Here is a 24,931-nt window from a genome sequence, read left to right as displayed (position 1 = left end):
AGGCTTCCATGCAACAACCTGTGTGGATAATGTGCCATTACATTTTTTGCGAATCTGCTGCTGTGCACGTTATGTATTTTATGAAATGTCATCAGTGCCACATTGGGGAAACATTTTGCAATTTCCCATCATTTTTGGGGGGGGAAATGTGAAGTGTTCCTGGGACAGTCCCGGGATCCCGGTTACCCATCTTAATCCCTAGTGGGAAATAAATTGTGGGAAAGTCTTGCGTTGCAATGCACCACAGTGAAGCAATCTCTTTGAGACAGGGTGAGACGTTGCTGAACAAAAGTGTCTTGGGGCTGAATCCAAGCAGCTGGGGACACTGGGACAGGAGAGTGGAATATAGAACAGAACTGAGAGAGGGGTTGTGTTAGGAGACGGGCACACTTGTTTGAGAGCTCCAGATGTTGGCTAGCACCCCTTGGGTCTCCCCTGGTGCCCTGTGTGCTCTCTCCGAAGGCCAGGAGGGCTGAGTGAAGGTCAGCCGAACCCCCCGTAGAGTCGCCTACATAAGCTGCCATGTTCAGGCCGAGCGAAACCCCACTGGCACCTTGACTCACTGAGCTGAGAGGGGTGAGCGCCTCAAACCCCCTCTAACCCCTCCCTCCCAGGCAACTCGCCCAGAATGCACTGCAGCCAGAAGAGTATTGTCCAGTAAGAGACCACATTCAGCACACTCTCTACTCTCGCTGCTGTTTCACAGTATTTCTCCCATTTCCGCCTTACATAATAAAGATACTGGGATATACACACCTCTTCCGTTCTAGTGCAGTCATCCGGGGACGACGACTGACTCTTTAACTCCACAGTAGTTGCTCAAAGGAGCAAGTGGTTAACGAGCGTCAGAATCAGTTTTTTTATCACAGCTTTATTTTAAGCCATGTGTACTGAATGTGCCCCTCAAGATACAGCTGCCACAGCCAATTAGATGCCGCCTTCACCATCGGGCAGCTTTAAGTGAGCACACAATGCCCAAACTACACACATTTCTATATATTTATTCACTTTGGCAATCTGGGTTCCTCTGTAATGAAGAGTTATGACAGTCGCCAACTCCCCCGGATTCACTTTGGAGAAATTGTCCGCCGAATAGCGCGTGAAGTATTTGTTTATTTATGAGCGCCCCGGCGAGATGCCAGTATATAAATAGACTATGTTGACACGCAGCGTTAAAGCGCAGCTCAGCAGGCACCACTCTGATTAATTGAAGAAGCGGACGAGTAGATACAGTTTACCGTTTCATCCCGCATCACTTCCTGTCCGTGGCTTCCTCGTCAGCTCGGTGCAGCTAAAGATTCGTTCTAATGAGACGTGAGCCCATTATGCACCTGTGGCGATAGATAGAGAAAGTGAAGTGTATAAAAATAGCTTTATTTGGTCTGGCACCTTGAGTCAGCCATCGCAGCAGGGCCCATTGTTCATCTAAAAGTGTATGGCTTTTAACAGTTGCACTCTGTTCCTTGAGATGAATAGCTTGATGTGTGGGTGGGTTTTGGGAGAGACACAGCTGCCTCTGTTGCCCCTCTGTAATTTGCTCTCTTTGTCAGTGTTCAAGGGGTGGAGCTGTGTCACTGGGGGTGCTATTTAGGCCTCGTAGGAGACAGGAGATAAGGCTGCTGTGTCCCAGCCCATCCTTCACCCAGCATGCTCTTTCCTGGGGATGAAGGACAAGATTAGCCCAACAGCAGTGTGTGTGCGTGTGTGCGTGCGTGCGTGCGCGTGCGCGTGCGTGTGCGTGTGTGTGTGTGTGTGTGTGTGTGTGTGTGTGTGTGTGTGTGTGTGTGTGTGTGTGTGTGTGTGTGTGTGTGTGTGTGTGTGTGTTCTGTTTCTCATGTTTTTTTTCAGTGTGTGAAGTTCAGTAGACCATTCTTGTTGTTACCCATATGAGTGGAAAAGTGCACCGTTAGCTCAGGGCAAAATCCTTTGACAGCTCAGCCACTGCCACTCAGTATCTGTGTGTTTGTGGGACAAGGGGTCATCCATGTGCTTTTCATTTGGACACAGGCCAGAGATTAAGCACCTCTCAGCTTCAGTGAAGATTCTGTTTAAACAGCGTTTTAGTATATCTCCAAGGGCTCAACACAAACTAGTATTTCCTCTACACATATGATAGCATTTCAGAGTGTTATCATGTTGACTTGGTCTTGGTGGGGTGTGTGTGTGTGGTGTTAGATAAAGTTAGTCTGGCCTTGCTCCCCCTCATTAGACCAACCAATACGGGACATATCCTTGCCTTCACTAAGCCTCTCTACCATTCACAACCCCCCTGTGACCCAATGTAATATTGATGGGATTTGTGTGGTTTCGATAAGTCGAGCATTCCTGGCCTTTTGAGGTGAGGCAGTCAGACTGTTAACTTGCCTCTGTGAATGACAACACCCCTTGGCCATTTGGGGGTCAGTGGGAGGAGTACAACGCCTTAACAGAGGTGCCAACGTGCCACCGATGTGCCCCCACAGTGTCCCCATGTCACTGTGACTGCACACAGCAACAAAACGAGTCATTGGTGTTATTTTAGGGCCACGGCCCAGAACAACGAAGCTTCATAAATATTCCAGCCACCTATTTCTATCTATGGCGTTTTTCACTGTTCCTGGGGGGCGGATTTCTTTAATAGGCCGTTGACGGATGGGATCCTAGAAGGGACAAGAGGACAGTATTAGCAGTACTGTGTATTAGCAGTACTGTGAATTGATGGGTTGTGGCGTGAAGGGGTAACCTATGTGATTTCACCATTGTGAAAGGCAGGACTCCCGCGGGTGCTGTTTTAGAAAGGGGTTATTGTCAGGTAGTGGGGACTATCTCTGTAAAGGAGTGTTACAGTCTGAGCCAGTGGGGTTTGTTTTAGAAAGGGGTTATTGTCAGGTAGTGGGGACTATCTCTGTAAAGGAGTGTTACAGTCCGAGCCAGTGGGGTTTGTTTTAGAAAGGGGTTATTGTCAGGTAGTGGGGACTATCTCTGTAAAGGAGTGTTACAGTCCGAGCCAGTGGGGTTTGTTTTAGAAAGGGGTTATTGTCAGGTAGTGGGGACTATCTCTGTAAAGGAGTGTTACAGTCCGAACCAGTGGGGTTTGGATCGAGTTTTGTTCTATCTCAGTCGTATCCCTATGAGAATATGCTGGAAGCCAGACCGCAACATTACACTTCTGTTATCACTGATGGGAAGAACACATTGGATCAGAGGGGCGAGGGCAATACGGAATAACCCCAGGCCCTAGTCGTGTAGCAATACCACGATCTCTATTCCGTAACACACTTTCTGATTCTCAAAAAATATATATATAATACTCCATCCGTTTGGCTTTAAATGCCTTAGTATCTTAATTTCCTTAGTTGTAAAGGCAGCAACAGAGCAGGTTTTCCTTTGAAACCACCCGTTATAACAGTGCCAAGGTCGGGTTGGTGCCATCCACTGCTCTCTGTTGCGTCAGCCACTCTAGAACAGCTGTAATTCCATTGTAAGTGCTATTTGATTTCCAGTTACGCTGCGTCACATCACTGTCAGTCGCTTGCGTATAACCATCCATCAAGAAGCCAGTCATCCGACCTATAAGGCGTGTGGGGTTTCTGTGTCGCTTCCATTCCATTCTTCTCCACCAATAATAGGGAGGGCGTGGCTATTCTTCAAAATACCATGTTTTCATTGGAGAAGATTTTTATCTGAGACCACGGTCTCCTTCACAGATGAGCCCTGATGAGCATTTGAACGTGGAGTCATCCGTGACAGTGTTGTCCCCTTGATGTGGTGAGACAGAAGCACCCAGGTGTGAGCTCCAGAAGTATTGGCACAGTGACAAATGTTTTGGTTCTGTACTCCAGCACTTTGGATTTGAAACGACACATATTCCCCCCATTTTAGGGTAACAAAAATATTGGGACGAATTCACTTGTGTGTATTAAAGTAGTAAAAAGTTGAGTATTTGGTCCCATATTCAATGTCTACATCAAGCTTGTGACTCTACAAACTTGTTGGATGCATTTGCTGTTTGTTTTGGTTGTTTTTTAGATTATTTTGTGCCCAAAAGAAATGAATGGTAAATAATGTATTGTGTCATTTTGGAGTCACTTTTAGTGTAAATAGGAAAAAATGCTAATCTTCCCTGTTATTGTATTGGTGAGAAGGTAGCATGTCTTGGGGGTACGGAGCCAAAACAACACAAAATGTGTCACTGTCCCAATACTTTTGGAGCCTCACTGTAAATACATCTTGTGACACAGCCCCCTTGGAGACAGACAAACCTATCCACAGCAGGGCTGCTCTGCTGTCCACTGGCCCTCAGCAACATTGCAAAGTACAGAGCGGAAAGAGTTAAAGGCTTTGATTCCTCTGCTGTTCCTCTGAGAGTGATTGTGTGTGTGTGGGGTGGGTTGGGGGGGGGGGGGGGGTTCTGTCTGGGTGATGTCTTTTTGATCTAAAGGGAACAGTGTGACAGACAGTTGTTTGTTCATGTGAACGAGACGATGTGTGTGAATAGTGAAAATCCTTGTGGGCTTACATAGCCTTACTAATGCTTCAGAAAGCTACACGAAAAGGTGTTTATGATTTGAAGACTACTAGAGACATTGCAGACTTGAATGAAATGGAGTGTAAAATGTTGTAGAAATGTTGCACAAATGTGAATGTTGTGAAAAGGGTAGGAAAGGTCAGATTGTTGATTTGATTTTTCCAGTGGTAGACAGTTATAGATGTGCCTTTGGGGAGGGTGGGGTCTGGCTAGTTGCCATCGTAACTGAGGAGCAGTTAATGTTGCCATGGGGATGGCAACTGATGCTGAGAACGTAGGCTGAGGCTAAAATATCTTTATCAGTGACGCACACACAGCAACAGTCATGTACACACACACACACACACACACACACACACACACACACACACACACACACACACACACACACACACACACACACACACACACACACACACACACTCACACACAGTAACATGACACTCACAAACAGATCGCATGTACAGTTGAAGTTGGAAGTTTACATACACCTTAGGCAAATACATTTAAACTCAGTTTTTCACAATTCCTGACATTTAATCCTAGTAAAAATCCCCATCTTAGTTCATTTAGGATCACCACTTTATTTTAAGAATGTGAAATGTCAGAATAATAGTAGAGAGAATTATTTATTTCAGATTTAATTTCTTTCATCACATTCCCAGTGGGTCAGAAGTTTACATACACTCAATTAGTATTTGGTAGCATGGCTTTAAATGGTTTAACTTGGGTCAAACGTTTCGGTTAGCCTTCCACAAGCTTCCCACAATAAGTTGGGTGAATTTTGTCCCATTCCTCCTGACAGAGCTGGTGTAACTGAGTTGGCTTTTTCAGTTCTGCCCACAAATTTTCTACAGGATTGAGGTCAGGGCTTTGTGATGGCCACTCCAATATCTTGAATTTGTTGTCCTTAAGCCATTTTGCCACAACTTTGGATGTATGCTTGGGGTCATTGTCCATTTGGAAGACCCATTTGTGACCAAGCTTTAACTTCCTGACTGACGTCTTGAGATGTGTCTTCGATATATCCACATAATTTTCCTCCCTCATGATGCCATCTATTTTGTGAAGTGCACCAGTCCCTCCTGCAGCAAAGTACCCCCACATGATGACGCTGCCACCCTCATGCTCCATGGTTGGGATGGTGTTCTTCAGCATGCAAGCCTCCCCCTTTTTCATCCAAACATGACAATAGTCATTATGGCCAAATAGTTGTATTTTTGTTTCATCAGACCAGAGAACATTTCTCCAATAAGTACGATCTTTGTTCCCATGTGCAGTTTCAAACCGGAGTCTGGCTTTTTTATGGCGGTTTTGGAGCAGTGGCTTCTTCCTTGCTGAGTGGCCTTTCAGGTTATGTCGATATAGGACTCGTTTTACTGTGGATATAGATACTTTTGTACCTGTTTCCATCAAGATCTTCAAAAGGTCTTTTGCCATTGTTCTGGGATTGATTTGCACTTTTCGCACCAAAGTACGTTCATCTCTAGGAGACAGAACGTGTCACCTTCCTGTGCGGTATGACGACTGCTTGGTCCCATGGTGTTTATACTGGCGTACTATTGTTTGTACAGATGAACATGGTACCTTCAGGCATTTGGAAATTGCTCCCAAGGATGAACCAGACTTGTGGAGGTCTACAATTTTTTTCTGAGGTCTTGGCTGATTTATTTTGATTTTCCCATGATATCAAGCAAAGAGGCACTGAGTTTGAAGGTAGGCCTTAAAATACATCCACAGGTACACCTCCAATTGACTCAAATGATGTCAATTTGCCTGTCATTTATGTACACTTCTGACCCACTGGGAATTGTGATACAGTGAGTTATAAGTGAAATAATCTGTCTGTAAACAATGGTTGGAAAAATGAGTTGTCATGCACAAATTAGATGTCCTAACCGATTTGCCAAAACTATAGTTTGTTAACAATACATTTGTGGAGTGGTTAAAAAACTAGTTTTAATGACTCCAACCTAACTGTATGTAAACTTCCGACTTCAACTGTATGTTTAAATACAATTTCCTTTTTTCTCATGCAACCTCATTAGTGTGAAACTGATCATGTACACGGAAACAACAAAGCATTACGCTGGACGGTGCAGTACATCACAGCACCAGCCACTCGATCACGGTCTTAAAGGTGCAATGTGCAGAAATCGCTCTGCCATTTCCTGGTTGCAAAAATTTGAATAGCTCGCCTAATTTCAATTAATGTGACAAAACAAGCAATGTATAGTGTAGATAATCATTGTACCATCTAAACCGCTGTGAAATATTTTCAGTAACCAAAAATATAGTATTTTCAACTGTTTGACGCTAGTGTACAAAACGGAAAGTAAAAGATGCAAAAACAAATTGTAAGAACTGGAAGCTCAAAATAGTGCATATAGAACAGATCTACCGCTTCTTAGACTTGTTTTCAATGCTTATGATAGATCTATAACTCACATTTCTATGTGAATTTGGTTGGGTCGCCCAAAAAGTTTTTAAAAACGCTGCTTTAATTATACAAAACATGTTAATGAAGCAGCCCTGGGCTTGTTTCTGTTTCTATAATGGGCTCTGGAATCGGGTGATTTCTAAAACCGGTGGGCGACTGCCTGCATGTGGAAGGAGGAAGGGAGCAGTCTGCTGTCAAAGAATAATATAATATTCCTGGCAGAGCAGAGCAGCATAGCAGAGGGACTGTTTCACCTCCCCTTCCATTCACTCCCCTGACACAGCTGGCATAATCCATAATCCAAACTTGACATGATGGAATTCAAATGAAATGTCTACATTGTAGCATCCAAACCTGGGGCTGACACTGTTTTATTTACAGCAGACATGCTAGGATTATTTTTAGATTCCATAAACTGTAATAATCCAGCAGTGTTTTACTCTGAGCTGTGCTGGTACCAATTTCTTCTCATTGCAAGAAATTGCTGGTTCTCGCCCTCTCTGTACAAGAATGTTTTCCTTCTCGCCCTTGTTTTTGAAAGTTGATGTAATGCTGGTTAAAGGAGAAGTGAGTGGACTTCCTTCTCTGGATTTCTTCTCGTTGCGATGTTTCACACTTTATATATGCACCTTCTTTCTCGTCCGCTGTATTTGAATGGCGGTGGTCTTACGGTGCTGGATAAAGGAGAAATGACTGAGAAATTTCTTGTCACTTTAGAGTGAAAGGCTTGACAGCCACATGCTGGCAGTACATGTCACACCAAATTGAATTCCAAATCAATCTGCTCAAAAACCTAAGCCCAAAATGCAGCCATCTCTAATATTTCATATCAATTGGACATGTCATGAATACATATATCCACTCTTAAGTCCCCCCCCCCCCCCCCCCCCAAAATCATCCCATTTGATTGAGCGTCCGTCGTTTATACAATTTAGGGAATTTGGGGAGCTGAGCTGATCTGAACTCATTGGGCATTAATCAGGGATCAGTTGTGTCCAGAGTGGGAACGGCTGTGAATCTGGCAGAGCGAATTGGCCACAGGCGCCACATCCATAATCAATAGCAATGGATGAGGGATCCGAGCACATCTGCTATAATAGAACTAAAATGGTGTGGCGGTTTATGGACGTATCGATTTTACCGCACAAGATTGAACAGCTATTTCATGTTGATAGATGGTTACGCGGATCTCAGGCCAATTGTTAGTCGTCTGCAGCACTTTAATAGGGCTCTGTTGTTGTTCCAGGACAATTATAATGGCAATCTGCCCAATACATCAGGCAATAGTCAGCTTCTCATCAGAAGATAGCTATTAGATAGGTGAAAGTAATATGTCACAGGCTAGGTGCAGCTTATGTCAGTGTTCAGAAGTAGACCCAGTTTCAACCTGTAGAATAGATTCCATTGAATACAAGGGAGTAACTACTGAAGCATCAACTCAATAAACCCTTTCAGTCATAGTGAGCAATCAAAGCACATTGTCATGTTATTTTTAACACCGTACTATTTTATGAAATATGACCTAGAATGAATTTCAATATGAGTGCAGCTTTTCTGTGTTGGAATGGGGTGGGTATACCCCAACAACAGAATGGGGTGGGTATACCCCAACAACAGAATGGGGTGGGTATACCCCAACAACAGAACGGGGTGGATATACCCCAACAACAGAATGGGGTGGGTATACCCCAACAACAGAACGGGGTGGGTATACCCCAACAACAGAATGGGGTGGGTATACCCCAACAACAGAACGGGGTGGGTATACCCCAACAACAGAACGGGGTGGGTATACCCCAACAACAGAATGGGGTGGGTATACCCCAACAACAGAATGGGGTGGGTATACCCCAACAACAGAATGGGGTGGGTATACCCCAACAACAGAATGGGGTGGGTATACCCCAACAACGGAATGAGGTGGGTATACCCAAACAACAGAACGGGGTGGGTATACCCCAACAACAGAACGGGGTGGGTATACCCCAACAACAGAACGGGGTGGGTATACCCTAACAACAGAATGGGGTGGGTATACCCCAACAACAGAATGAGGTGGGTATACCCCAACAACAGAATGGGGTGGGTATACCCCAACAACAGAATGGGGTGGGTATACCCCAACAACAGAATGGGGTGGGTATACCCCAACAACAGAATGGGGTGGGTATACCCCAACAACAGAATGAGGTGGGTATACCCCAACAACAGAATGAGGTGGGTATACCCCAACAACAGAATGGGGTGGGTATACCCCAACAACAGAATGGGGTGGGTATACCCCAACAACAGAAAGAGGTGGGTATACCCCAACAACAGAATGGGGTGGGTATACCCCAACAACAGAATGGGGTGGGTATACCCCAACAACAGAATGAGGTGGGTATACCCCAACAACAGAATGGGGTGGGTATACCCCAACAACAGAATGGGGTGGGTATACCCCAACAACAGAATGGGGTGGGTATACCCCAACAACAGCATGGGGTGGGTATACCCCAACAACGGAATGAGGTGGGTATACCCCAACAACGGAATGGGGTGGGTATACCCCAACAACGGAATGGGGTGGGTATACCCCAACAACGGAATGGGGTGGGTATACCCCAACAACGGAATGGGGTGGGTATACCCCAACAACGGAATGGGGTGGGTATACCCCAACAACGGAATGGGGTGGGTATACCCCAATAACGGAATGGGGTGGGTATACCCCAACAACGGAATGGGGTGGGTATACCCCAACAACGGAATGGGGTGGGTATACCCCAACAACGGAATGGTGTGGACGTATACCCCAACAACGGAATGGTGTAGGTGTATATGGTCACAAAATATGCAAGTAGACTGCTGATTGGCCAGATCATCCTCTATGAAGAAATTGCAAGTATTTTAGAAACGGTCTGTTTGAGGTGGGATTTTTGAAGTGTTTTTTTTTCTCCACCAATTTATGCTTTGGCCACAGATAAGAGTATAGGATGAGTCTTTTAAAAGTTAGATTTTCACTGGACAGTTATCTGTCTGGTAATGTGGGCCATCGTGTCTGGAAAAGGAGGATTCTCAAACACAAAGTACACAAAGCCAGGCTCCCTCCCTCTGATTTTGAGGCTGATGTGATGTAGTGCCCTGATCCGAGGGAGGCAAGGAGTTCATCGTGAAAGTAGAAGATCTGTGGCTTGGACGATAACGGCCACAGCATGTGACTTTCACATTTTTATGTTGATCAAACCTAATCTCCCCCCTCCCAAGTTATTTGCAGCTGAAATGATCTGTCTGGAGGCCAGTCTATCAGCATGACACAGACATTGCTGGATTAACAGACTTGCATAGGCATTAGCAGCTGACCGTAGCAGAATGATGACTGTGATTAATTGAAAGATACCATTAACTCAAGAGCAGTGTGAGAGCAGCTCATTGGTTCGTAGATCTGCACATAATAATATACGAAAATGCCCCCAGTTGATTTTGGCCTCTCCCTCTCCTCCTCTCACCTCTCTCTCCCCCTCCTCCTCTCACCTCTCTCCCCTTCCTCCGTTCATATATTCCTCTGGCTCCACTTGGTTGCCGTGGCAAGGATCCTGTTGCCATGGAAATGGGAGGCAGTTGCTTTTGGAGACGTTTGGTAGAGGGGGCTACCAAGGAAACAATGGGTGTGTGACAGCAGGGGGAGGGGGGACTGATTTGAGCTAAAAATAGAACCACTAAAGACTCTGTCTCGCTTTCTCTCTTTTCCGCCCCACTCCTTCTCTCTCTGTGTCTTCTCATCTCTCCATCCACACCGTTCTTCCCTTTCTCGTTCTCTCTCAGAGAAGTGAAGGCACTAATTTGAGCACTGACTTCTTTTTCACTTTTAGATTTAGCCTCACTGTTCAACGCTGCTGTGCCTCTCCTCAATTGTAAAGCTTACATTTGGAGTACTGCACCTCCTGAATAATGTACCTCTGAGTATGTGCTTGTTTAATGGCTTGACTGATTGGCCTATTTACATATTCTGTAGGGCGCCGGGTTAAATAAAGCCCCCTTTACTCTCATCAGTGTTCTTAGTTAATGGCCACCTATCTAACCTATTTGCAGCATACTCTGTAGATAGTTCACCGATGACAGGCTCCAGTGCAAGGATGGAACGTTTTTGGATGGAACGTTGCAGAAATATGTTATTCATTTGATGGATCGGAAAAATAACTCACATTTCTTGCTGCTGTTTTTACCTCCCAGTTGCTTCCATTGTTGCTTCCATTGTTAGAGATGATTTGATTTAACTTGATTTAACTTGATTACTTGATTCCTTTTATCCAAATATCCACAGCTAAATTAAGTTATGGAACGGTTTGCAACTTTCTGCTTCCTTTCTGCGTTCTTATTGTTGTTTGTCTATTAGAAACGGTGCCTTAGTAGCACTGTGGGATTATGTAACAGAGCCTCTGTGTGTGTTTGTGTGTTCGCGTGCATGTGTGTGTGTTTACGTCCAGCCACCCAGCCAGCCGGGCCAGGCAGAGTGAGGTCATCACTGGAGAGGGGGCGCTCTGTGTCCCTGTCCTTGAGGGGCTTGGGTGTCACTCATTTGGGATTGAGAGAGGGCTGTGATGTGACAGTGACAGAGGCCTCCAGCCTGCCTGTGTGTCGGCAGGGTCAGCATGGCCCAAATATACACATTATTATTCCACTGTGTCTGCCTAGCACTACCCTACCCTACACTACCCTACCCTCCACTATCCTACCCTACACTACCCTACCCTTCACTACCCTACTCTACACTACCCTACACTACACTACCCTACTCTACACTACCCTACTTTACACTACCCTACTCTACACTACCCTACCCTCCACTTCCCTAGTCCACACTACCCTACTCTACACTACCCTACACTACACTACCCTACACTACACTACCCTACTCTACACTACCCTACTTTACACTACCCTACTCTACCCTACCCTCCACTTCCCTAGTCCACACTACCCTACTCTACACTACCCTACACTACACTACCCTACTCTACACTACCCTACTCTACACTACACTACCCTACTCTACACTACCCTACTCTACCCTACCCTCCACTTCCCTAGTCCACACTACCCTACCCTACTCTACACTACCCTACTCTACACTACCCTACCCTGCACTACCCTACTCTACATTACCCTACTCTGCACTACCCTACTCTACACTACCCTAGCCTGCACTACCCTACTCTAAACTACCCTTCACTACCCTACCCTGCACTACCCTACTCTACCCTACACTACAATACCCTACTCTGCACTACCCTACACTACAATACCCTACTCTGCACTACACTACCCCACACTACCCTTCTCTACACTACAATACCCTACTCTGCACTACACTACCCCACACTACCCTTCTCTACACGACACTACCAGGTTCGACTCTTACATTTACATTTAAGTCATTTAGCAGACGCTCTTATCCAGAGCGACTTACAAATTGACTCTTGATGTACGCAGGTACAGGACACCACTACAAAATACACTACGCAATTCTGACGTGATCATGAATGGTTGACAATGTTGTCTAAACACATTGAAGAATTCTGCAAAGTACTATTTCTAAAAACAGTCATGTTTTTCCACATTACAAATCTATGGTTTGCTTCATTCACCACACATCCGTGTGTATGCGGCCACCTTTTTATAGTAGCTACTCAGCTTGTGATTAGCATCTGAAGTGATTGTGTCTGATCTGATCTGTCTCATTGTGTTTGTCCTGGCCTGGTGTCTATTGTCAGAGCTTCATACTCTGAGCTGCAGAAGCAGACTCAACTGGAGCTTATGTAATGTGGCCCCAGTGCTGGGGGCCTGGATGACTGGTAAAGGCGTGTGTTTCTGTGTGTCGGTGTGTGTTTCTGTGTGTCGGTGTGTGTTTCTGTGTGTCGGTGTGTGTTTCTGTGTGTCGGTGTGTGTTTCTGTGGACAATACATCTATTTTTGTTTCCGAAGCCACAGAAACTTCACACAGACCAGAGATGTAAATTTGTCAGAGCCTGTTGCCCATCACATTTTTCCCCCCATTACTAAACTGAGCGGAACATGCTTGGGTCAATCTAACTAATGTTACGCAGTGCCTTCTTAAGGGTTATGCTGGGCTTAACATTAAAGAATGTTCTCTGTCTTGTCCTGTCCTGGTTCACATTGACGGTTCACTCTGGCTGAGACGGGTGGTAATTGATTTTGACTACTCAGCTGACACTTAAAGCTTAGAAGGGGATGTTTTGGGGAGGGAATGGCCGGGTCCTGGGGCCTGGTGTTTGACTGTGCTCAGGAAGGAGATGCATTCTGTCTCCTAGAGATGAACGTACTTTGATGCAAAAAAATGCACTTCAATCCCAGAGCAACAGCAAAGGACCTTGTGAAGATGCTGGAGGAAACAGGTACAAAAGTATCTATATCCACAGTAAAATGAGTCCTATATCGACATAACCTGAAAGACCGCTCAGCAAGGAAGAAGCCACTGCTTAGAAACCGCCATAAAAAAAGCCAGACTCCGGTTTGAGGAGGAAAATGATGTGGATATATTGAAGCAACATCTCAAGACATCAGTCAGGAAGTTAAAGCTTGGTCACAAATGGGTCTTCCAAATGGACAATGACCCCAAGCATACTTCCAAAGTTGTGGCAAAATGGCTTAAGGACAACAAAGTCAAGGTATTGGAGTGGCCATCACAAATCCTATAGAAAATGTGTGGGCAGAACTGAAAAAGCATGTGCGAGCAAGGAGGCCTACAAACCTGACTCAGTTACACCAGCTCTGTCAGGAGGAATGGGACAAAATTCACCCAACTTATTGTGGGAAGCTTGTGGAAGGCTAACCGAAAAGTTTGACCCAAGTTAAACAATTTAAAGGCAATGCTACCAAATATTAATTGAGTGTATGTAAACTTCTGACCCACTGGGAATGTGATGAAAGAAATAAAAGCTGAAATAATCTACTATTATTCTGACATTTCACATTCTCAAAATAAATTGGTGATAATAACTGACCTAAGACAGGGACTTTTACTAGGATTAAATTTCAGGAATTGTGAAAAACTGAGTTTAAATGTATTTGGATAAGGTGTATGCAAACTTCCGACTTCAACTGTACACATTCAACCGGGATGTGGACTGAGAATGTTTCCACTGTACTCCAGTTTAAAAATATGCCTTTAGTAATGCAGCAGAGTCTGGGTGAGACTGAAACAGAATGGACCTCATGGTGATTCAGGGTTGAGAGAGTGAAGTCAGGTCAGAGTGTGTGCCTTCTCGTTGCAGTTAAAGTCTTGAGGGCTCGCCCGTGCAGAGTTGAGGCCAGGCAAATGCTTCACACAGACGATGTGTTTGCGTTTGTGTCAGAAGTTAATCTCTTCTTGAGCGTGGTTTTTCTCTCCACTGCTCAGCTCCGTTTTCTTTGCGTGACGAGATCAGGGATGACAGGCATCTACGGTGCTTTTGGGAGGCGGTGGTTTTCATATATCTGACACCCCTCTTTCATTACCGCTCTCCTTCCTAACCCCCCTTCTCTGTTTCTGTGACTGGGCTGACTGTGAGTCTGTGTTATCTTTACACACAAACAATCCCCTTCTCACACACAGACAGATACATCCACCATCTCTCTCTCTCTCTCTCTCTCTCTCTCAAATTCGAAATGTTTCTCTCCCACACACATCCTGCAGAGTAAGGGTAAGCACAGTGTCCACAACAAAGTCATTAACACAATTAACAAAGGGGCCAGGCTCTAGACCTTGGCTCTGCTCGACAGAGGCCTATGCCAGGGTACACTACTGGATGTCTGGCTCAGAGACACACAGTGTGTGAGAGCTTCAGAGAGAGGTACACAGATTGAATGTGTGAAGTGAGGTGAGGTCAAATGGAGATATGTTACCAAGAAATGGATCACTTTGCTGTGAGAGAGAGCGAGAGAGATGCCCTAGCTACAAACATGCTCCCCTAAAGCAGCTGCCCCAAAACCTCCCTCTCATCTCCCTGGGGTTGTGTGTTGCCTGGGGAGAAGGATGAGCGAGAGGGTGGGACTGGGGTAGAAAGAGAAAGCTTGGAGAGAAAGAAAAAAAACTGAGAGGAGGGGGATGTACACTCCACCACAGGGGGAGGGAGTTGTGATTTGGCAGCAGCGAATGAGCAGCCACTCGAGTCACATGACCAAAAGCCATGCAAAAGGCTGTCGGTGAGTGAGAGGGAGGAGAGAGGGAGGGAGAGAGAGAGCGATAGAGAAAGAGGAGCCCAGTTCACAGTGCTTCTTGGTCAATTGAGAGCGAAGAGGCACAGAGAGAGAGACAGGCTACACCACACACACACACACACACGCTCGCCTTCCTCACTGGCCCTACCGCAGCCGTGACAGACCCCACCTGTGCATCCTAACCAGAAGAAACAACATAACACACAGGGGAACGAGAACAACCGGAGGACAGAGAAACGTAGCCTGAGGAGAAAAGAGAGAGTGAGAAAGGAGGGAAAGCATGTCTTCTCTCTCCAACCAGCCGCCTGGCTCTCCGTTCTCAGAGTACAGTGAGCTGTGTAAGGTCCCCTCCATGGCCCCCGCCACAGCCCCCCAGGCTTGGGACTGGCATCATGGAGACATGGGGCCTCCCAGGAGCCTCGGTGGGGCCCCGGGACTCACCGACGAGGACAAGCTGTGCTTCTTCGACCCGTCAGCCGGTGTTGGCTTGGATGCGGATCTCAAGGTACCTGGCAGGGGGGGCTGTCAGGGGTTAGGCAGCGCTGGGGAGAGCCCCGAAAGCCAAGTGTCTTCCTCCCCCTCCCCTCTGAGCTGTGGGAACAATGGGGTCCTACATCCCCCCGTACCTGGTTCCCCAGCTCGACGCATGGAGCTACCCTTACCCTCTAGCCCGCCCATACCAGCCCCAGCCAGCACCGGTGTGTGGAACCCTGGATTCTCAGAGTCCAGCCCCAAGATCCTTCCACCCCAGAATATTGCCAGCCCTAATTACTGTGTCATCGGTGTTGTCAATGACAACTACCTGGAGAGGGGCGACGAGGACAGCGCGTCAGCACTAGGTGGCCTCCAAATGACAGAGGGATCCTCGGAGGAGAGCGAGGACGAGGAGGAGGAAGAGGTGGAGCTTGAGCCGTGTTTCATGGGGCGTGCTAACCAGCAGCGGAAGGCTCTGCGGCGGGCCATGTCCGAATGCTCCCACCTCTCGGTACCCTCTAGCCTGGAGCTGCCCGACCATTACCCTGGAGCTGGGCTGGATGAGCTAACAACGCCCATGGGCGGTCCGCGCCGCTCCTGCCACTCCACCATGAAGCGTTCACTGACTGTTTCGGACGACCAGCTGCCCCCCACTCTGTTTGCTGCAGGCGCCACCCGCTCCGACCTGAGGCAGGACCAGGAGCCCACCCTACACTTCTCACCCTTCCCCCCAATGAGAGACTGTGGGGGCAGCTCTCCGCTCTCACCTCTAGAGGGCATCGTGGAAGGGCCCGGGGCAGACAAGAACGAGGACGTGCTGCTGCCTGTACCCCTCAGCAGCCAGGCCATCAGCGGGATGGGCACTGGCCTGGGCATTGTCACAAACCCAGGAACCGGCATTGGCACGGGTATGGGTACCAACATCTGCACAGGTATGGATACCAACCTTGGCACTGATGTTGGAGCAGACGTGGGTACCAACTCAGACACCAGCTTTGGCGCTGGTATGGGTAGCAACCCAGACAACAGCTTTAGAGCAGGCATGGGCACCGGCTTTGGAGCAGGTATGAGTACCAATCTTGGCACCGGCTTTGGAGCAGGTATGAGTACCAACCTTTGCACCGGCTTTGGTGAAGGCATAGTTACTACCAGTCCTTTCACCAGGGTAGGTAATGGTGATGCTATCTGGCTGCTACTAGCGCTGCTCTCTGGCAATGGCCTCCTCAAATGGCCTGCAGACTGCAGACAGCCCAGATTGTGTGTAGGGGGAAGATGTGGCATCACACTGTATGATTTACAACTGAGCTGCTTCCACCAGTCTGAGGTCCCAGTCAAGTAGTGTGAAGAGAAAGGGAAGGAGGAGGGAGTGAGAGAGAGAGAGAGAGAGAGGGGGAGTTTCTGAAGGATGGTATAGTGATTGATGGCATAGTACAGTATATGCCCAGTGCAGCCTTGTGTGTGTTTTGATTGCTGGTGTATGTGCAGCAGGAGTGTACTTGTCACTTTGCATGTGATTCACTAAGCGTGTTGCATGTGGATGTACTATATCTAGGTGACCGTCAGCGGACCGGGAATGTGGGACTGGGTCATGCTGCCGACACAGCTCATTACCACAGACCAGAGTCCAGAGCTAGACTTGGCCTCTCTCGCTCTCTCTGGCCACCGACACAGTCATTAGTCCCCTGGGAGGAGTGGGGGAGAGGCAGAGCCAAGCTGGCCTTGGTCACATCCGATAACTCTTGCCCCTTAGCCGAACAGGGTCACTGGAGATGTAAACCCAGCAACAAAATCCGTCTGTTTCTTCACTCGTCGCTTTTAATGACCGCCGCTCTCTCTCTCTCTCTCTGTCATTAAAGTGTGCCAGCAATCTGCCTCGTGGACGCTGGAGCATTAAAGGGCCAGCGTCCCGGAGAGCTCAGAATGAGAGTGAGTGAGCTGGTCAGAGGAAGAGTGCGTGTGCGCGACTGTGTGTGAGCATGCACTGGCTTGACAAGGTCATTCAAAGGCAGTTTGCACTTGTAAAAAGTGTTCATGTGGAGCGTGCACATTAATGAATCCACACACACATCGGCCGGCTGGCTCTGTTCAGGCATTCGCCTTGGCTCCCCAATCGGGGTGTGGGAAATATTGATAAACAGATTTGCCATCTCTGGCTCCAGAGGGGAGAGAGAGATAAACAGAGTCATATAGAGAGAGAAAAAATAGTTTGTCCCAGTATAAGAATCTGCCTGAATGTATTTTTACTAACTCACCCAGTTCCATCCAGCCCCCTCTTTTTATTTCTCTCTCTCTCTCTCTCTCTCTCTCTCTCTCTCTCTCTCTCTCTCTCTCTCTCTCTCTCTCTCTCTCTCTCTCTCTCTCTCTCTCTCTCTCTCTCTCTCTCTCTCTCTCTCTCTCCCGTTTGGAGAGAGGGATTAGGAGACGATACTGGAGGAGAGATGCAATGTGGAGAGACAAAGGAACTCGTACTCAAACAGGCTTTGAATCATTTGAGTGTCTTTCTTCGTGGTTTGGAGTCATAGTGGGATGTTTCTCCCTGGAACGAAACAGATAATTGTCACCCAATGTCGCTCTCCTTATCTCCTACTAAGCAGAAGGATGAATGTGGCCCGTAATGAGTGCTCTGTAGTAAAGACTCTGGGCTTTGTTGGTCTGTTTCTGTACACGCTTCTGTTTGTGTTTCTCCTTGTGTGCGCAAATGTGTGGTACTGTGTGTGTGAGTGTTTTTCTTTGCGTCCATTTGTCTCAGATTAATTTAGCCTTACGTCAATACAATGAAAAAAAGAATTACCCATGTTTGTGTTTGACCTCAACATCCATAAAAATACCAGAAAAAAAGTTTGTTTCGATTATTAACACACTTGCAATTTGGGCAAGCTTTTAAAATAGGAGTTAAATGTGTAAAGGTGATTCGTATGCATGAATCATTTTCTATTTATGCCATGATGCTTCAAATATTTTGACACGTTCAAACGTTTGTCTCAGCGTTCCTATGTGGCTCGCACTTTGTGCGCACGCATATGTCTCTGTGAGTAAGTGATCGATGTGGGTACGCTTGTGCGTAAGAAGCCTGTTACCCAGGGGGACAGAGAGCTGTAGAACCCTCCAGATCTCATCAGCACAGCTCAAGTGTCTGTTTTTTTTGTCCTCTCCGCGCTTAAGTCGGATCCACTCTACTGTATATGATCATGCAGTTACCAAGGACACAATGCACTACTGTCTGAAAGGGGGAGTGGAGGAAGGTTCAGGTCTGGATGTGGTGGATACTTTAGGCTCATATATTAGCAACACTTTCCTGACCTCCGTCACATACAGAGTAGATTAGATAAATCCCTCTGCAACGACCTGTCTTGCAGTCAAGGCTGCGGTGCAGTGATAGCGCTGTGTGTGTGTGTGTGTGTGTGTGTGTGTGTGTGTGTGTGTGTGTGTGTGTGTGTGTGTGTGTGTGTGTGTGTGTGTGTGTGTGTGTGTGTGTGTGTGTGTGTGTGTGTGTGTGTGTGTGTGTGTGTGTGTGTGTGTGTGTGTGTGTGTGTGTGTGTGTGTCAGAGAGAGAAATACATCCAATCCAGAGAGGACCCCGTGAGTGTTTCCATGGTCAATGTGGATCATCCTTGAGTGTTTCCATGGTCAATGTGGATCATCCTTGAGTGTTTCCATGGTCAATGTGGATCATCCTTGAGTGTTTCCATGGTCAATGTGGATCATCCTTGTGTGTTCATGTCAGGTGTCACGCCAGTCTACAGTAGGTAATGCCTAAGTCCTTCCAAAAGCTGCCTGTCCAACCTGACACCATATGGAATCACTTTGATTAATAGCCTGGGTTTTGTCGTTTATTTCTGCCTTTTGAAGTTGCCTTGTTGGATACAAGCCGTTGTGGTGACTAGATCCGCTCCTGAGCCACACACCAAGTGAGCAGCTTAACATGAACAAAGAAAGGCTCCGTTTTCTGACAGTTAAATACAGTGAAACGCAATGGCATCCACTTTCACTAAATCACTCCGAACATTCTATAGGCGGCCAGCAGCTTCTTTGACGTGTGGAGAATAGTGACTAAGGGGGATCGTTCCTTTGGAAGGCACAAATACGTTGTCAACGATTCTGCCTCGTAGCGGCTTCTGGGTGAGGCTGGAGGTAATGACTGTCTTTTAATAAGGCTACGTTCGCCTCGAGAATTGATTTTGTCATCTGAGGAACCAGAGGGAAATACCCAAGAAAATGGTCAGGTTATGCCTGTTTTAAAGTAACTGTCCAGTGTTTCCAGATATCTATGAAATATGACTTATAATTAATTGCAATATGAGTGAAATAATTGTCCTTCCAAAAAAATGTTAATTATGTATGTTAAAAAGCAGCTTTGTGTATGTGTTGCTATGGTGTGGGCGTACACCAACAACAGAAAGGTGTGGGCAAATACCAGTCATTCAAAATATTCATGTGACTAGACTGCTGATTGGCCAGCTGGACAGCTCATCCTCTTCTGGAGGATAACATCATCCTCTATGAGGAAATGGCAAGCATTTTTTAAACGTCTGTTTGAGAAACAAGTTTGTGGTGTTTTTGAAGTGTTTTTTTTCCTTCTCCAATTTATGCTTTGGCCACAAATATGAGTATAGGATAAGTCAACAACATTATTTGGTTATGAGTTAACAGAATATTAACTTTTAAAATTAGATTTTCACTGGACAGTTACTTGAAACTTCTTCGGGAGGAGTTTCATTGGTAGTTTTGAGTGTTAGTGTTGGAGTAGTGAGGGTTTTTCCTTATCTGATGCGACTCTGAAAATGTAAGAAGCAATCCGATGGTCTCAACATCCATGTGGAGATGGTGTCTTATCGCTGTCATGTTTTTCTCCCATAAAAAAAAAAACTCTTAATTAAAAAGACCATACAAGTGGTCTAAAGGCTGTTTAGCCACCTTAACAGAGCTTGAATTGTGTCTATGCTAATGTGTGGTCTAATGAACTGACCCAGCATAGAAAAGACAAGAGTTGTCTCCCACTGTGTTAGTTGGCGAACTGAAATGAGAGATGAGGGTGCCAGGCGGCTGTCTGTGAGATTTATTGAGATAGATATAATGGATTCACGGGTGACCGCCACAATGTCATCATATCTCCAGAAAATGTCTTCCCTCCCAATGATATCAGTGTCATAGGCCCTAAGAGTGATGAATGCTTCTAATCAGATGCTCCATTCATGATGCATTAATTCCCTTCTACTGGAGGGTTCAAAATGGCTGCTTGTTTACATTTAGCCCTGCTGCTCAGTGGTGGGGAGTCTGAGACGCAAAGCTGGCTGTTGAGGTTGTTTGAGTATGTTGGCTTCAGCGGCTTTATAGGTCCCAGCGCTCTCGGAGTACTCTGCATATCACCTTTGTTGGTATTTACCGGCTAATCCATAATTACCTTGTGAATGTAGCTTGAAAATCGACCGTGCTAAAGCTTCTCACAGGCTTTCTCAGGCTGGGAAGGAGAGAAGGGTGGGAGTTGATGAGGTTGTTTTGAGGGTGGCTCTTCATACTGCTTCATAAATCAACCAAATACTGGGTTTGGGGTCAGTAGAAGTCTATTGGATCTCCAATGTCTTAGCTAATTAAGATATCCAGTTGATATATGATTGATTAAGACAAGTCTGTTAAAGCTGTGGACTACAGAGACGAAGCCTCGTGTTGTTGTGCCTTGCCTCCTTCCATTCCCTTTGTCTTGTCCTGAAGCCTGACTGGATTTGGGTGAGCACTTTGTTTTGTGCCTTCGTTATATTAGTCCACCTATTGGGTTCTCTGGTTGTCCACTGTTCTCCTCCCTTCTGGAGTTTGTGGAGCACTGTACCCAGTTATGTATGGCATCTACGCCCCCCCCACACACACCCACGATCCCCCACTTCAGGCAGCCCTTTGCCCTCTCCAATCTCTCATTTGGGTGCTTAGACAAAACACTTGATAATGTATTATACAAAGGTAGGGATTTAGGTCTGAAGTAATTGAAGCAGGGTCAGTGGTAAATGGGTATCCTGCTTCCTCTGACTGATTATGCTGATGTGAGGGAGGCGTTGTTAGCTGAATCGCTAACACTGCTAAAGAGCCTTTTCACCATTTGTCATCACAGTGTAGCTAATAGACTTTTAAGCTAATGGGAGGATACAGGATTCCTCAGTTTCTAGATATTAAGGGTTGAATGTGGCCATAGTGATAGCTCTATGGTATTTGTCCTTTCTTTTGAATAGACTCCCACAGGCTGTACAGTCACTACTTTCAGTGGACTTCTCCCAGCAATATTATCCAAAGGTCAAATAATGCAGATGCTTAATAGCGGGGAAATATGAAAGTCTATGATATCTAATCCTCATTTTGGGTTGTTTATACTAGTGGATTAACAGTTTAACTGGGTTGATGCTGACACACTGCAGAGCTGAGATATTTATGCATGGGTGTATAACTCCACAAATCTCTGGAACAATATTGATTTAGTTGGTTATTTAGCCAGGAAGATACCGCTCTATTTAAAAAGGACTGAGCTATTTGCGCTTAGCCAATGAGCATTTTCTATTTTGCAATCTTGTGGTGTAGTGGTTTCATTAGGCCGTCCTCTTCTCCAGCTGTTTAATGTGATAATCCCTGTAGCTCCGTATCATTATATCAATATAGTCCAAATAAATCTAATAATGACTATTGACATTCCTTATAACTGGACTGAAAGCCGGGGGCACTATCAGTCTCGTCATTGTCATGGCTTTACCAATCAATCCATTGACATTTACACTATATATACACAAAAGTATATGGACACCACTTGAAATGACTGGATTCGGCTATTTCAGCCACACCCATTGCTGACAGGTGTATAAAATCGAGCACGCAGCCATGCAATCTCCATAGACAAAACATTGGCAGTAGAATGGCCTTACTGAAGGGCTCAGTGACTTTCAACGTGGCACCGTCATAGGATGCCACCTTTCCAACAAGTCAGTAAGTCAAATTTCTGCCCTGCTAGAGCTGCCCCGGTCAACTGTAAGTGCTGTTATTGGAAACCTCTAGGAGCAACAATGGCTCAACCGCGTACTGGTAGGCCACACAAGCTCACAGAATGGGACCGCCGAGTGCTGAAGCTTATAACGCTTAAAAATTGTCTGTCCCTGGTTGCAACACGCCCTACTGACTTCCAAACTGCCTCTGGAAGCAACGTCAGCACAATAACTGTTCGTCAGGAGCTTAATGAAATGGGTTTCCACGGCCGAGCAGCCGCACACAAGCCTAAGATCCCCATGCGCAATGCCAAGTGTCGGCTGGAGTGGTGTAAAGCTCACCGCCATTGACCAACTAATCTGGGTTTGGTGGATGGCAGGGGAACACTACTTGCCCGAATGCCAACTGTAAAGTTTGGCGGAGGAGTAATAATGGTCTGGGGCGGTTTTTCTGGCTAGGCCCCTTAGTTCGAGTGAAGGGATATCTTAACGCTACAGCATACAAGGACATGCTAGACAATTCTGTGCTTCCAACTTTGTGGCAACAGTTTGGGGAAGCCTTTCCTGTTTCAGCATGATAATGCCCCCATGTACAAAGCGAGGTCCATACAGAAATGGTTTGTCGAGATTGGTGTGGAAGAACTTGATTGGCCTACACATAGCCCTGACCTCAACCCCATCGAACACCTTTGGGATGAATAGGACTGCGAGCCAGGTCTAATCGCCCCACATCAGTGTCCTCACTAATGTTTTTGTGGCTGAATGGAAGCAAGTCCCTGCAGCAATGTTCCAACATCTAGTGGAAATCCTTCCCAGAAGAGTAGTGGCTGTTATAGCAGCAAAGGGGGGACCAACTCCATATTAAAGCCCATTATTTTGGAATGAGATGTTCGACAAGCAGGTGTCCACATACTTTTAGTCCTTTCCATGTCATCTAATGTCAGTTACTACTTTGGGTCTGAGCATCATTCCTACAGTGTGAGCTTGAGGCGTTGTGGGAACATTAGGGTTAAGGGCCCGTGGCCCTCTGGTGTGGAGCGGGCCAGTGCCCCAGATGGCCTGCCCTCTAATGAGGCACCCAGGAGTGAGAGAGGAGGTGAACGATGAGCTGCCTCTGGAGAGGGGGCGGCGCTGCCAGCTAGAGGGATGGGAGGGGGCAGAGCTTCAGGGATATGTCCGGGAGAAAAGAGTGAATTAGGTGGGGTTTTGTGTTTCACATACTGCACTTTGCTAGAACACTGTGTCACTATTGTCCTCTTGATGATGATGATTATTATACTCAGTGAAAGTATCAAGTCCGCAGAGCTTGTGTCTAGGCTAATAGGCTGCCTCTCATCTCTATCTCCGGGTGCCTGTGCTATGGTGAATTAGCTGTGTCCACCCCTCAGGCTGCCATGTCTGTGTGTCCAGCCCACAGCTGCTCAGTGTCTAATGTGGCAGGACAGGCAGGCTGGCCTTCCACACTCTCACGGCCATATTTTACTAGACAACCATACTTTACTAGGCAAGCAAAGCACCATCACACATTTGCGGTGACCAAAGGGTCTTTATAAACTACTGCCACTTTCTGTCTGTGGAGTCTGTTCTGGCCTTACTCAAAACACTTCAAGATACAGTAGGGTTGGTGGAATGAGTTCAAAGCGGCACTGTGTAGTAATGCAATATGTATTCCAAATGAAATTGAAGTGAGTGTGTGTGTTCATCTTGTGTGCCGGTGTATGTGTATCTGCGTAGATATGTTGGTGTATGCATACATGTCTCTGGAATGCAAAGGAGATTGTGTGTGTGTGTGCATTTGTCTGCCTGACTGTCGATATGTCTGCCTGACTGAAATTCAGTCTGTCTGACTGTCGGTCTGCCTGACTGAATGTCGGTCTGCCTGACTGTCGGTCTGTCTGCCTGACTGCCGGTCTGTCTGCCTGACTGCCGGTCTGTCTGCCTGTCTGCCTGACTGTCGGTCTGTGTAGTCCGTATTGAGAGATGGTCATGGTCATTGGTTATGGTTTTTCCTCAGCTCTGCTGGTTGGTTGATTGCCAGGGTCAATGGCCATCTCTAAATCAGGCTTCGCCCACAGGATAATTCCACTCCAGCCTTCCCTGTGTGTCCCAAAATGTAATCAGCCTGAGCTACAGTTGATTCATTCCATTATCAAAGGTGATTCACTTGTTCAAACTTCAGCAGAGATTGATCTTTGCATGCCTTTGAGCATGACTTTGGGACTATAGGATATCGTATGTGTGTGTGTGTATAGTGGTTAATCACTTCAAATGACATGAATGTCATCCGGTTTGTTCGCTGGCCTGTCTGTGGAGGTCCCTGAGGTCAGCAAGGCATTTACATTTACATTTACAT

The 24,931-nt window shown here is 46.4% G+C and overlaps 1 protein-coding gene across 9 annotated transcripts in view; it reads left to right on the top strand.

The window, feature by feature from the left end:
* The window catches only part of LOC124039665 (microtubule-associated protein 4), an 87,236-nt gene that overhangs the window by 44,769 nt on the left and 17,536 nt on the right, over window positions 1-24,931 (top strand). Inside the window, exon 1 of one of the 9 annotated variants that reach the window (XM_046355874.1) lies at window positions 15,183-16,554. The exons of the other annotated variants lie outside the window; for them this stretch is intronic. Coding sequence (XP_046211830.1) covers window positions 15,429-16,554 — 1,126 coding nt within the window. The 5' untranslated portion in view covers window positions 15,183-15,428. Of the gene's footprint in view, window positions 1-15,182; window positions 16,555-24,931 lie in introns of those variants that run through there. 9 annotated transcript variants of the gene reach the window in all.

The sequence above is a fragment of the Oncorhynchus gorbuscha genome, linkage group LG07, assembly GCF_021184085.1.
Source record: "Oncorhynchus gorbuscha isolate QuinsamMale2020 ecotype Even-year linkage group LG07, OgorEven_v1.0, whole genome shotgun sequence".
NCBI classification, from domain to species: Eukaryota; Metazoa; Chordata; class Actinopteri; order Salmoniformes; family Salmonidae; genus Oncorhynchus; species Oncorhynchus gorbuscha.
The sequence above is the reverse complement of the archived record's forward strand: the minus strand, read 5'-3'. Positions and strand labels throughout refer to the sequence as shown.